Raw genomic sequence first — 15,218 nt, 5'->3', positions numbered from 1 at the left:
TAGAACAACTGTAAATCTCATGTGATTGACATGCTGTTTCTCAGCCTACAACTATCTGGATATTTAGAAGTACACAGATATCTTAGATGATTTTTTCCAACTTTATACAGAAAACTGAAGTAGCTAAGGGTACCACAGGATGCTGGCAGAGAGGAGACAAGATTACCCTTCCACTCTGTACTCTTATCAGTAGGAAATGCCACCCCCTCCAACCCCGCTCCTGGGGTGGAAAGCAACATGGTAAGCAGAGAGAGTTCGTTGTCTTGTGAAGTGAGCAAACACTTAGCAGGAGCTCAGAAGAGAGCTCCTATTGTGAAAGAGGGTCTCTAAATACTCATAACTCTAGCTGTTTTTAATATGAAGCCTCCCTTGCCCCCCTTCAGACCAGTCTTTTGGGATCTCTCAATTTATCACATATTCATCACATGACTTCAATTTTTCTCATCTTTCATCTTTGCTGGACCAAGGAAGGGTGAGTGTTTACACACACACACACACACACACACACCCCTTTTACAATATTATCCCCACTCCTAAAGTCTCCTCTCTTACATAAACTTTCGTTATCTCAGAAATAAGTCAGTATCCCCTCCAAAGAAAGAAACAAAGAAAGACTGGCTGATTTTCTGTGGAGGAATACATCTTTTGTTAATACAGTTTTGAGCCTGCATTACTTGCACCACTGAAACCACATAAGCCAAACTTTAGAAAAAAGGCTATCCTGCAGCCATACAATTTTAGGTTTTTGCACTGCGGACGGGCTGAGCCCCCTGGGGCAATGACAACTGAATGCATCCAGAAGTTAATCTGGAGTGAAAAAAATGCCAACTACACAGCTCACAGAAAGATACTGCTACTCAAGAGATACAGGTGAGTGATCAATGGAGAGAGGCAATCATCTCCCAGCCAGAAATAAGTCCCTCCTAAAACTAAGTTGAAGACAGGCACCAGGAAAAATTGTAAAGTCTCATAAGGTCAACAGAATCAAGAAGTGATTTTGAAGACTACGGTTTTGCCTAGAGTCTGTTAAAGGTTAGGAGTTCTATGCCTGATGACTTTCTTTCTTTCTTTTCTTTTTTTTTGGGGGGGGGGTGGTATACAGCTGATTCTTTTCTGATCTCTGAAACACAAGGATTTGGATTTCAGCTGCAATCTCATGTTCCACAGGGAAGAAAATAGTTCCACTTTGCAAATCCATATCATCACTTGCAATGAAATCAAGTCTCTCTTTTAAGAGCTTGTAAAATGACAAAATTACCTGGAGAAATGCAAGATAGGCACTTTTGGAAAATAATTTCTGGAGGGATCTTCACTATGCTTACTTTTGAGGAAATGTTCAACATTGGTTCCAAAGAGAGGATTCAGGATAAATGAGAACATATTTTTCAATCAAAGCCTGAGATAAGACAGATGTCAGAGATGGAGCAGCACAAGGTTAATTATACCAATATGCCTCTGCCTTTCCTTCAGTGCCTCGCTAGGTATAGTCTGGCGATATTATCCAAGGTTGGCTACAGTAACACTTGAGAGAATGTGGAATATATGTGTACATACAATTGCCGTGATTGCAATGAGAACTTCGAGAAGGAAAAGATACTCTTTTTCATGGATGGAAAAGAGACTCATCAGACACTCTGATTGGGTCAACTCACTTCTTTCTTAATTCGGTGATAGCCACAGTTTCCTAGAACTGACACAAGTTCAACCATGGGGCCCAGACCAACTCAGGGGTGACCTGAGTCTGTATATGCCGTGTGACCTAAGATGGTCTCTGCAGAGTGGGATTTCTGTCAGTAGCTTGGAGAAGCACTCTGTCCCCTAATTAATAAGCAAGAAAATGGGTACCCTTGCAAAAAAACACCTCTGTGTCGAGCAAGCTTGAATGGGTTGGCTGCCTTTGGAGAAGAAATTTGAGTTCTGGAAATGGAAGCATTTCCAGAGTATTTTTGTGGTTCTGTTTTTGGTTTTGTTTTATTTTGTTTGTTTTTTTCCCTATTCTCTTATAAAGCTGCCCGTTAGGAAATTTCAACACTGCCCAGGCTGAACTATAAGAAAGCAAAAGTCTTCTACTCCCAGGGCAAGGGTAGCAAGACTGACTCCCTAGAGGTCTTTATTGTGGTAGTGGTGAATTAATGAAAACTAATGAGAAAAGCAAAAGGCAAAACTTAAGACCAACAACCAAGTAATTTTGATTCCTATTATTTTTGTCCTAATAGTTTTTTCCTTGTTTATCCTTATATTTAACTTTAAAAGAAGTTTATGCCTTTACAAGAGGAATGCTTTCCTTCAAATTAAACAAAAGAGAACATATATACATAATTTTCATGAAAATTGAAGCTTGAGGAGAGTGTTTTCTTAAGGAGAACAGAAATAGGATGGGCCGAGATTAGGGCTGGGAATTATCTCCCCTCAGATACATGCGTTCAAATTCTATTTGAAGATAGAGACTTCAAAGAGACAAAGTGAGGTAAAATCAAGGTAAAATGGGGTCATACGAGCAGGCTTTAATACAATTTGACTGGTGTCTATATCAAAGTAGGAGATTAAGACACAGACACACATGGAAAGAAGACCACGTGAGGACACGGAGAAAAGAGCCATCTATAAGCCAAGGAGAGAGGTCTCAGAAGAAACCAACCCTGCCAACACCCTGATCTCGGACTTCTAGTCTCCCTGTGAGAAAATAATTTCTGTTGTTTAAACCACCCAGTCTGTGGACCTTTGTGACAGCAGACTTAGCACACCAAGATAGGGCAGAGCAAAGGTTTCCCTGAGAAAGAAGATCCCCCTGCCACAAGTAGCCTGCCTCTGCTGATGCCTGCCTTCCCACCAGACTTGCTCAGCCAGTCCCACCAACACATAACCCAATTCCTTGCAACAAATCTCTTCACAGGTACATCTCCTACTGGTTCTACTGTTCTGACTGAATCCTGACTAATACAGAGAGTGAGAAAAGTGAGGATAGAAGAGCTGAGAAGGCTCTGGAAAATATGACCAATTAAGAAACACAAAAAGAGTAGGCTGTGCTGTGGACAAGAGAAACCCAAGGATGTGCCAGGAAGTGAAGGACAGGGTGCTATCAGAGAAAGCAAGGGGCATAAGACTGGTTGAGCATATCAAATCTCCACAGAAATCAAGGCACAGTCAGCCAAAATGAGAAGCTGAAACATGATGCTCTAGCTTTGGTAAAGGAGCGTCAGGGAGGGAACATGTGAAAGACAGGCAAATGAAGAAGGATTATCCCTCTAAGAAGTTTACCTACAATACACAGGAGGATGAAAAGACATTAGGTAAGGGAACTCAGAAAAATGGAAGGGTCGTGGATATTGACTACCTGTAAGATGACAGATGCTTGAGTATGTCCAGGAGCTAAAAGGACAAAAGCAGTGGAGAGATTATAAATAGCAGAGAAATGGGTTAGCTAACACAGCAGAGACCTCAGGAGAGCCCAAGGTGATGAGATTCAACCCTCAGGAGCAGGGATCTGCTATGGATACAAAGAAGGAAACATCTCCACAGAGATGGGATGATATGAGGGAGGGTGGCTGCCAATGCATGTATATAGGCAGAACATTCCCAGCAGCTAGACTCTAGTGTCACAGTGAACTACTGGGTTAAGATGATCCCCTGACCATGATGAAATATGATCAGGGAGGGCTTAGGAATTAGTACCGACTAAATTAGTTTGGAGTTTTTTGCTTTTTTGTTTTCTTTTGTTTTGGTTTGTTGTTTTTGTTGTTGTTCGTTTGTTTTGTTTTGTTTTGTTTTTTGTTTATTAGTGACAAATAGGAAAAGGTATTGTTCCTTTCTGGAAATAAGAGAGAGACACAGAAACACTAGGCAGACTTGGGTTCAACTACTCTTGAAGGCGGCGACTTTGCCTTCAAGTGTATCTTTACAAAGATAAAACTGATTTTATTCAGCGGCATTCAGTTCGCTGGGAATAGGAACAGAAAGATAAACTACTAGCTTGATCCAGGGTCGTGGTTCAGTGGAAGACAACAGCAGAAGGACAAGAAGGCAAGGCAGCTGAATGTATTGTCAAGAGAGGCTGCAGTGACGGTTTATGGTGTCCAGGCAAGTTAAGAGAAAAGGAGAGTCTGGGAGAAAATGACTTCTTATTGTCCAATAAGAAAATATCCACAGGTCTGCCAGAGTGGTATAATGGGCAGTGAATTGAACAGTGAGCCAAAGCACAGGCGCTGGGGTCAGCCTGGCTCCACGATCAGCAAGGTGTGACCTTTGTCAGTTTATTTAATCTTTCTTTGCCTTCATTTCACCATCTGTTAAATGGGATAGTAATACACCTATGGTTGTATAGAATAAATAAAATGATTCCCATGAAGTAGGGAGCTTTACCCATCTGGCATATATTTAGTGTCTCTCAAGTTTTAGTCATGTCTGCTAGGGGTGGAGACAGCTGTATGCATGGAAGTTGCAGGAGAATGGAAGTTTTAGATGTCACAGGTGAGACTGCCTGGCAGGATCCAGGATGTGGGTGTGGGTGTGGGTGGCCATCACAACATTCGCTGCAGGTGACCTACACAGGTAGAGGTGGAGAGAACACAGGCTTAGGATCCTAAGTGTCACACCCATTGGCACAGCCGAGGTCTCCGTAGAAGCCAAATATAGAGATCTAGGGCTGAGGTAAGAACCTTCCAACGTGGGGCGCCTGGGTGGCTCAGTGGGTTAAGCCTCTGCCTTCGGCTCAGGTCATGATCCCAGGGTCCTGGGATCAAGCCCCACATCTGGCTCCCTGCTCAGCGGGGAGTATGCTTCCCCTCTCTCTCTGCCTGCCTCTCTGCATACTTGTGATCGCTGTCTGTCAAATAAATAAATAAAGTCTTTAAAAAGCAAAAGAACCTCCCATCCCAGGACCACAAATGCCAAAGTCTAGTGAGAAGGGAGCATGTAGGTGCTTAATTTTAAGGTTTTCACAATGAAAAGTTACTATGCCCTAATATTAGGCAGTTATGGCAATTGGTACCTATGAAATGATGAAAACCCTTGAAATTATAAATATATTCAGAGGGTACTGAGTGGCATTTCAGGCACCCAATATGGGAAAGCAATGTATAAGACAGCTCTAAAAACAGTCAAAGCTTTTTCCACAACCCTAAGTTACTCCCCAGGTCTGAGCTGGCCATCTCGGACCTGTACCTGCCCTGACATCCAAGCATCTTTAGAATGATGTCCTAGATGGCTGAACCATGACTTTTTTCAATGTGTAGTATTTTAAAATAGTGTTCCTCTCAAAAGTGATCCTCCATCTTTTCAAGCAGTGTTGCTCAGCCCTCAAGATCAATTACAAATCTGCGTATGAATCCTCACTCCCGTTCTGCTCTCAGTTCTGATGTGTACACCATACCCACCTCTCTCAAGTCTTCAGTTCCTTCTTCTGAGCAAAATAAACCCAAGTTCACCAACTTCTCTTCTGAGGTTTTATTTTTCAAATCTTTGACCATGTCTCAGTCTTAACCAACTCCAAATACTCCTTAATCCTCTTAGCTATAGCTGTAAGCAAACTAATGTTTCAGTACATTGGTATTCCAGGATGATAGCAGAACTCATCACTTTTCATATTTCATCTCCAAGTAGGTAAGAGTGGGGTGGGAGGATGGATGATTGTTACATGAACTTGCTAACTTCTTTTGTATTTTTAGTTGAATTTATCTCCTTTTAACAAATTTTAGTCTTGGGTATCTTTTGGATACACACACACATATAATTATAGACTGCATATGTTATATAAATATGTGACTAATTAGTAAGTGTACCATATTATGATTTATAATGGTGATTATTCATTATATGTAATTATATGTAATTGTTATATATATTTATATTTCATTTCTATTTCTATTTCTTCATATTCATATTTGTCATTAAAAGTCTTAGTTAATCTATAATTCTGTTTTCATTCTGACATGTCTACTGTTCTCCATGGAGTTGTCTTTACACACATTTTAGGATTCTTCATTCCTTTTGATCATATTCTGCACAGTTATATAAACAGTTGTTAAGCAACTAAGAAGCTCTTCTCAAACTCAAAACCTCAGGTGCTCATTCAAATAACAATAAGATGTATTTATTTTGCTCATGCACTTAAATATAAGTAGGAACACACTTTTTTTTTTTCTTAACATCTTCTTGTTTAACAATGTTTTATTACAAAACAACAGCCTCTGAACAGAGATTTTTAAAAATTTTTAATTGTAATTGAGAACACAGCTGTCTTTTCTTTTCTTTTGGTTGCTATAATCTTCTCTCTAAAGGTGAGCAGCCCTGAAATTACTAATGATTTGGAAAAACAACGTGTTTTAAAATATTTTCTCCCTCTGTAGCCTTTACGCATCATAGAGCAAATGCCTAAAAATGCAATACACAATTACGGAAACCAAAACTAATAAGCCACAAGCACTAACTGTAGGTGAAATGAGATTTATAATATGTATTCGGAGGCCTAAATGATGGATTTTAGTTCCAGAGTGCAGATGAAGATAAAAGACCTTACATTCTCAAACCTAGATAGACAGTTTAATGGGCATTTTTTATTATGATGATTTCCCAAGACTCATGCTACTATAGATAGTGTTCTTAAGGGTCATATAAAATATAGAGCTAAAGTTAGACTTTAAAAACAAAAACATAGTTTTTATTCATCTCTTCAATGCCTCTGAAAAGAGTGACTTGTGTCCCTTATTTCACAAGGACTTCTCAAAGGAATGTAAGCCCCTTATTCACTCTCAACTCTCCCAGAAAGGGAAATACATATATATCAAAGGGCATCCAGAACAAAGTTGGGATTTTTTTTTTCCTTTTCTTGTTTTCTTTGTTGAAAGAGGCCAAAATAAGAATTGCTTCACTTACCAGAAAATTAGCAGATATAGGTGGATATTTGGGTATTAATAATTAGAAGTTGACTTCAATGTAATGCCACCAAAGAACAATAAAATAGAACCATCAGCTTCTCTAGATGGAAAATAAAAAGTAAAGCAATATTTGAAAACCTCCACCATCCACTTTAGAGGATAAATATTGGATGGCTTATTTACCAAAAAATCACTGATATTCTAAATAAATGAGGAAACATTTCAGTACTAAAAGGGCTCATGCATGGTTACCAACAACTCTAAATAGTATACTGGCTTTTGCTCATAAACCATAATACCAATGTGATGAGTCACGTAAAATTCTGAATTATTTCCAATGCATTCGATGGGCCTGAATTTTACCTTAAGAAATATTTGCAAAGGAGAGAACAAAGTGCTCCGAACTGGCGTGGGCAACCAGGCAAAAAAGCCAGTTAAAGGAACTAGCTTCCTTTCCAGAAGACACTGACCTTTCTCCACACCCTAGTACTTTGCCTGACCACAGTTTTCAGTAGGGGCCAGGGTTGGGGGTGGGTGAAGAGGAGGGTCATTCAAATGCTCAAATAGCCCCTGGCTGTGCGATTCGCCCCATGTGAATTTCGCAGTTCCCCACCCAAAACTCTTCCAGGAAATCCTTTACTTCGAGGCCACCCTCTGAGAATCTCCGGGGTCCCCGCAAGAACTGCAAGGAGTCTCCGCCACCAGGCTGGAGCCCCAACCTCCAGTCCTGGCGGCAGAACCCGACCTTCCCTCCAGACCCCACGCACTGCGGCGCCCGGACCCCACACTCACCGGATGATCACGAACATGACCAGAGAGTTGCCCACCAATCCCACCACGAACACCACCGAGTAGACCGCCGTGATGATGACTGGGATGGCGGGAGAGATGTGCGCGGACTCCAGCTGCGCGCCCTCGGAGCCCCCGCTGCTGTTGCGGTCCGCCTCGGCCCAGTCAGGCAGCCAGCTGCCGTTTGGGAGCAGGCAGGTGCTCGGGGAGCAGGTGGGGCTCGGCTCCCCGCGGAAGATCTGGACCGGGGACTCCATAGTCAGGCGGCTGCAGCTGGAGGGCAAGCAGAGGAAGAACTGCGGGGTCACGAGAGCTAGCTGGACCCAGAAAGGCAAACTTTGCCCGCACGCGGGCCAGCGCGCGGAGGCCAGTAGCCGGCGGAGCCCAGGACCCCTGATGCCCAATCCGGCGCCACGTCCCCCGGGGCGGGAGAAGGAGGGTGGACCTCTCGCTGCCGCTGGGTACTGGTGAGGCGGACAGCCAGCGCTCGCTCCTCTTCCGCAGCTCCAGAAATCCCCTCCAGCCCTTTCCTAGGCACGGTCCCCTGGTGGAATTGTCCCCAGACTGATGCTCTGAGCCCCCAGGAGCAAAAAGCACTCGAGCTCAGAACCCTGGCTCCCCAGGACTGCTCCTAGAAAGTCAAAAGCCCGAAGCTTACCTCCGGCTCCAGGAGCCCCGAGCAGTGGTTCAGGAGACGTCCTGGCCCCTGCGGAACCTTGCGCTCCCGGGGCGGCTCAGCCCTCAGAGTCGCCGCGCAGCCCAAGCCCAGTGCTCCGACGGAGGTACCTTTTCTACCCAGCTCGGTCGCCGCAGCTCACTCGGCTCCCCACAACCTGCGGCGGCTCAGCCAGGCCTTTGCTGCTAGGACTCGGCGGGAGCACTGGCCGGGCGGGGGGAGAGCTCAGGGGAGCCCCGCCCCGTCCTGCCCCGCCCCGTGCCGCCCACCCAAACCCAGCTTGGCCAGCGGAGGTAACTGCCCAGCCTCTGGCAGCGCCCAGCTGAGGCTCAGTGAGCACCAACTACCCAGAGCCACAGCATCCTGTCTTGGACAGCGCAAAGACTGAGAGCTGCTGTTCCCTTTAGTTTTAGTAATGAGGAAGGATATGCCTCAATGGGAGCATGCATCTAGATTATCTATAATAGGGGCGCCTGGGTGGCTCAGTGGGTTAAGCCGCTGCCTTCAGCTCAGGTCATGATCCCAGGTCCTGGGTTCAAGCCCCGCGTCGGGCTTTCTGCTCAACGGGGAGCCTGCTTCCTCCTCTCTCTCTGCCTGCCTCTCTGCCTGCTTGTGATTTCTCTCTGTCAAATAAATGGATAAAATCTTTTAAAAAAAAATAGATTATCTATAATAAAGTCTAGAACTACTGCGGGCCTCATTCTCCAGGCAGGTCTTTCAAGAGAGGAGAAAAAACGTGCTTTTGTTTATTTGAATGACCCATCCAAATAAAGTAGCAAAATAGTCTAATTAGAATAAGACCAGGTCATAAGATATTAATGATTTAGTATACATAAATAGAATATTCCTGTACATTCCAATCCTTCTAGTCTTCTCTGAGATGACACACATACTGCACCTTAGAGATATTAACTGTATCTCATGCTATTACCTGCGAATAAGTAAAATACTCTCCCTAATCAGGCCTTGGTGTTGGCTGGGGAGTTGACAATGTCTCTTTCTTTCTTTATTCCCTGCAGTCATCAATTTTCTGTCCCTAGGGTGCCTTCTCTATGAAGCACCCAAGAACCTGAACTCCCGTAGAGAAATTCAGTCATTGTCATTTCTGTGGTTAACTCCACTAGTCAAGGATTGCTCAGATTCTGCTGGGTGAAAGACGCCCTCCAACAAAGAGACCCAGGGAACAATGACAAAAATGAAGGAAGGCCAAGGTAAGTTGTACAGGGGAGCAAGGACTCAGCCACTGAAGTGAAGTCCTGAAGGACAGTGAGGAGCTTCCCCTTTCCAAATTGGGTATGGGAGTCAGGATGCTGACACAGTCATACCATTCATCAGTCGACTGCAGAAGAGAGCTCCTACCTTATTCAAGATATTGTGACCCCCAAAGAAGCATTTGACACTGGAGTCTTAACAACAACCTCAAAATGCACAGCTCTTCTTAGGAATTTGATTCAAAGAACAACAGCAAAGCTCTCCTTTGCCCAAAAGAATCCCTCCAACCCTGGGATCATAGGTGTTTTGAAAATTATTATCAAATCTTACTTTTTTTTTTTTTTTTTTTTTAGGTTTTGATTGCAGATTTTCATTAGAAGTTGACAAAACATCAGAATGGTGGGATCTCCATATGTCTGGGTACTTCTGTGTTAGGAAGATGGCAGATGAATCATCTCCAGATGTCTGGGGGCTCATTTCCTGCCAGAGGGATCCCAGACTACCACCAAACTAACCCAGGAAGACATTGTGTTTGAAAACTAAGCAGTATCCAAGTAAGAAAGTAAAAATAATATGTTTAAGTAAAATAGCTAGGAAAGACGGAATTATCCATCTTTCTGTCTACTACCTATTTATTTATGATTTCATGCATTGAAAATACCTACAACTGTCTCTGTGCAACACACTTTTGTTTTGTTTTGTTTTCATTTTGTTTTATTGCTTTTCAGTATTCCAGAATTCATTGTTTATGCACCATACCCAGTGCTCCATGCAATACGTGCCCTCTATAATACCCATCACCAGGCTCACCCAACCCCCCGACCCCCTCCCTTTTGAAAGAGTATTTACAATATCTATCCTGCTTTTGCACTCACCACATTGGTTAATTTTTGTTGTTGTACTTAGCACCCAGGTGGCTCATACAGCTGGTAACATTACTGAGCTGGGCTCAAACACAGGTGTTTCTGGCTCTTGCCATATGCTGATTGCACAGAATAGTTTCATGTAAGGGAGCAAATGCAGAGTGACTCTTCCCCAAAAGACAAAATATATATAGAGAAAGGGTTATTTGGCAAAGATAAAAAAGAGGAACAGGAAAGGTATTACTTGAAAAGATATAAGTAAACTTTCTTTTTTTAAGATTTATTTATTTGAGAGAGAGCGCATGAGTGGGTGTGGGGGGCAGAGGGACAGAGGGCAGAGGGAGAGAGAGAAGCAGACTCCTCACTGAGCAGGGAGCCCAATGTGGGGCTGGATCCCAGGCCCCTGAAATCATGAACTGAGCCAAAGGCAGAGGCTTAACCGACTGAGCCACTAAGGCACCCTAACAGTTTTCAAGAGGTAAAAAAAACTTTAAAGAAGTTTCCAAGTTTGTACAATTCCAATAACTTGAACTTTTTGCTCTCTCATAGTGTGTGTGTGTGTGTGTGTGTGTGTGTGTGTGTGTGTGTGTGTAGAGGTTTGCTAGGTACTCTATAATGAAAGCAGAATGCAGAACTCAGCCTGGGACTTCTAAACTATAAGATGATGTTCTCATTCTGATCACCAATAAGAAAACTCTACTAGTTGGGAAAGCCTTCTGAAGGCAAAATACTACTAATTATGATAAAGGCAGTTTTGTTTCATTTGAATACTCTTATTTTTTTTTCTTTTTTACCAAACTAATGGCCAAAATAAAGTGAAGCCAAAATGGGCAGAGCATTAAGAAACCTCCAGGCAGTTGCAGTTGCCAGGGGAACCTGGCTTGTGTCTCTGAACACAGTGAGGAAGTCTGCTTATGTGCAGTCAGGTTGTCAGGAATATGAGATTTTATCACAATATTGGAGAAGAGCCTATAAAATAGAGAGGAAAAACAAACTGCTAAAATGCTGTATAGTATTATGCAGTGATACAAAGCACATGTTATTAAACTTACCCGCACTTGATCGCTACCTACCATTCTGCTCAGGGCTACCACTATGCTTATAACTACAAGTAAAGTACTTTTAAAGCTGCAAAATGTGTTCTCAGTGACTCTTATTCATGCTACAAAGTAGTTTGGGGAGTGTGTGCTTTGGCATTTCTATTGTATAGACTATGGATACCACCAGTAAACTGTGATCAACTGGCTTTTTTGTGGCTCTAAAAGCAGATATAAACCTGCAATAAGTATATAGCTGAAGGCAGCAATTACATTTGCTTAAGACCCAGGTGTGGCCAGTGCAGCCTCAGAGGAGCCAGAATGCAGCAGTGTCCTTCATGTCACTGATCAGATATTGCTGAATACAGGTGAGAAGGCAGGACTCAAGGGAGTAACAAGACAAGGATAAATTATCCAATCTAGTGTGAGAGACAGAACCTAAATCTTTAAAATTTTATGAATAATTAATTAATAACAAGTACAGTTAACTGGTGAGTCTTTTATAGGAAACATATTTAATAAAACAAGGTAGTCAACGATGAATGCAACTAGTTTGTGTGAAGTAAATAAAAGGCTCCCCTTCTTCAAGGCTCCCCTATCTTCAAATTGCCATAATAAAGATGTAAGTCCCCTTCGTGTCTTTGTCATGAAGACATCCTGTGAGCTTTGCAGGTATAGAGCCTGCACATGTTTAGGGAGACCCCAAAGACCAGATGTCCTCATGACAAAAGCATCAGGGAAGTCCCTGTGAACCAAGTAGTGTTGAAGCTGCCACTTCAAGACTGCAGGTAGTTCTCCAGGTGAAGAGGAAGAAAGGAACATTCTAGGCAGGATCATTCTAGCAAATGTGAAGAACATGCATGGGCAGAAGTGAAACACATTTATGGAACTGAGGGGAGTCCAAGGTATCTGAGCCTGGTGACCAAGGGAAGTGTGGCACAAGATAAAGTGAGAGTAGAGGTCAAGATTACACTGATCCCTGGAGCAACTGGGCGGCTCAGTCAGTTGAGCACCTGACTCCTGAGTTGCACTCAGGTTGTGATCTTGAGGTCAGGATATTGAGTCCTATGGGTTTCGTGCTCAGCCTGGAGTCTGCTTGGAATTCTCTCTCCCTCTCCCTCTGCCCCTCCTGCTTGTGCTTACTCTCTCTCTCTCTCTCTCTTTCTCTCCCTCTCAATCTCTCTCTTATAAGTAAATAAATCTTTAAAAAAATAAAGATTGAGCTCTAACAAATATATGGTTGAAGGTTTGGATTTCAGTGTAAGACACAGGAAGGGACATGAAGAGTCTCAGGCGGGAGGATAATATGCTCAGATTTGGGATTTTTGAAATATCACTTATCTTTAATTTGTATACTGTATTGGAAGAAAAAAGAGCAGATGTGATGAGTCCCTTATTGAATCAACATCATTCACTGTTACCACTAAAAGGCATCTTAGTGTGACACATACCGGCGTCTTATATAAATAAGGGATAAAATGAGAACTTTCCCATGGTCACGGAGCTGAGTCTTAAACCTGAAACTGCCAACCCTGAACCACTTGATCAAACTGGATCCACAGATTTGAAAATTCAGTGCCAGTCCCATATCAGGTGCTAGGTTGGGGAGTGAGAGAAATTATGGCAACACAAGGCAATAAATGACAGTGTTCCCAGTGTTAGCAGCACTGATGGTATTGAGGTGAGAGCCAGGTGGAGGACAGAGGAATACGTAAGTAGAGAGTCCCAAGGACAATGGTGCATAGACTGAGGAGTAGCTTGCAAGGAGGCATTGGTGGTTTGAGGAGGGCATATTTGAAGAAAAACATATTAGAACTACTATAATAGTCTGGGTGAGAGATGATTCAACCCTAAAACAAGGTAATTGCTGCACACGTAGAGTACATGGTAGTTTTGAGGACCATTTAGGAAATTAGATTCGCAAAACCTGTAGTTTAAATGAATATAGAAGTTAAGGAGGATGAAGAGCCTGGAATTACTTTGGGCTTATGGTTGGGTGACCAAGTGGAGGACAGCACTATTAACTGAGATAAGAAATGGAGGAGAAGTCACAGCGAGCTGGGAGGAGAATGCAATGAGCCCCGGTTTTGCAAAGCTGTGTTTGAGGCACCCATGAGGCAGTTGTTTGTGTATGTGGTGGAGGATCATCTAACTCTGGGGAGAGTCCGTGTTGGAGAGATCAAAGACAGTTAGAGCCAAGGGCAGGAATAAGGGTGCCGGGGTGAGGATGGCAAGAAAGGCAAGGGGATGAGACAATGCTGAAAAACCACACCACAGGGGTGGGGATCTCACGAGGAGGACTGATAGTAGGCATAAAGGAAGGAGGAGAAAGAGAAACAGAGTCAGGGAAATCTGGAGAACAGAGAATTTCAAGGAGAGGTGATCAACAGTGTCCACATGACAGAGAATATAAAATAAGATACTTGACAAAGAAGAGGTCACTGAGGGCCTGGCATTATCTATAATAAAAGCGGACTTTCTATTTGAGCAATGGAACAGAAATGAAGAGACAATTAAATGTAATGAAATTCTGGGGGCACCTGGGTGGCTCAGTGGTTAAGCCTCTGCCTTCGGCTCAGGTCATGATCTCAGGGTCCTGGGATCGAGTCCCACATCGGGTTCTCTGCTCTGCAGGGAGCCTGCTTCCTCCTCTCTCTCTCTCTCTGCTTGCCTCTCTGACCACTTGTGATCTCTCTCTGTCAAATAAATAAAATCTTTAAAAAATAAATAAATAAATAAATGTAATGAAAGTCTGAAAAGCCACTTGAAATTAAGGTTTTCTGTTGAAGGAACTCTCACTCGAGATGAGGACTATGTCAGCTGGCTAGTAGAAAAGACACCTGCCTTCTGCCCTACCCAAGGCCATTCCTCGCTTTGGTTCTCACTGTGCGTACAGAAAGGATCCCTACTGGGCCAATCACCAGGTGAGAGAATTGTGCACCCTATGGGGGCGGTGGGTGTCCACTCTGTATTGACAAGGCCCCAGGCTGTTAGTCTATATGACGTTCAGGAGTCAAGGACCCAGCTCTGAGGCAGGAGAGGCAGGAGAAGACCAGGTTTCCTGTTTCCCCAGAACCATGTGGATAATTCTGTTTGCCACTACACATCCACTCTCTGTCCTCTTCACCCCGCTCTGTGTCTAGAAAGTACTGGTTGGGTCCAGATACAGAAGCATACTGGCAAGAGATGAGAAGGCAGGTGGAGAGTGAAGTCCTATTTTTGTCCCATGGTTCTTCCACCAGGGTCCTGTGTCAGCCTGCTTCCTCTGTGAAGGAACAACTCCTGCATGGCAGCCCCCTCAACACCGCTACCCTCTCAGGGTTGCAAGAATTCTTCCTTCATGCCAAAAGGTGGAAGAACTCCCCTCTCTCCTGCTTCTCTCACTGAAGTACTCAATTCCTCCTTTCCTGATTTCCCTCAGCTCTTTCCACACCTTACAATCTTTTTATTAGGAGGGCACTTGTGATAAGCACTGGGTGATGTATGGAAGTGTTAAATCACTAAATTGCACACCTGAAAGTAATATAACACTGTATGTTAACTAACTGGAATTAAAACAAAAACTTAAAAAAAATTCTCTCAGATACCAAGTTTACAATAACTCTCAGGACCCACATTCCCTGATTCACAAGGATCTTTGCTAATTATACTCACCCTGCTGCAAGGAGGAAGTTGGGAGAAGCGACTCATATGTTACCCTGGTCACACTTTACCTACAATCATAGAGAAGGAAGTTTTTGTGACTTTCTTTCAGTTCATTTGAAACATA

The 15,218-nt window shown here is 43.3% G+C and overlaps 1 protein-coding gene across 1 annotated transcript in view; it reads right to left on the bottom strand.

Moving 5' to 3' along the window:
- LOC111155441 (opioid receptor kappa 1) overlaps window positions 1-7,918 on the bottom strand; it is a 30,404-nt gene extending 22,486 nt beyond the window's left edge. Inside the window, exon 1 of the mRNA XM_022515599.1 lies at window positions 7,665-7,918. Within this exon, the coding sequence (XP_022371307.1) occupies window positions 7,665-7,918 (254 nt within the window). The remainder of the gene's footprint in view (window positions 1-7,664) is intronic.
- Window positions 7,919-15,218: the final 7,300 nt, after the last annotated feature.

Source organism: Enhydra lutris, unplaced genomic scaffold (assembly GCF_002288905.1).
Source record: "Enhydra lutris kenyoni isolate GAN:26980312 unplaced genomic scaffold, ASM228890v2 scaffoldscaffold41, whole genome shotgun sequence".
Taxonomy (NCBI): domain Eukaryota; kingdom Metazoa; phylum Chordata; class Mammalia; order Carnivora; family Mustelidae; genus Enhydra; species Enhydra lutris.
This window is presented reverse-complemented; position numbering and strand designations above follow the sequence as displayed.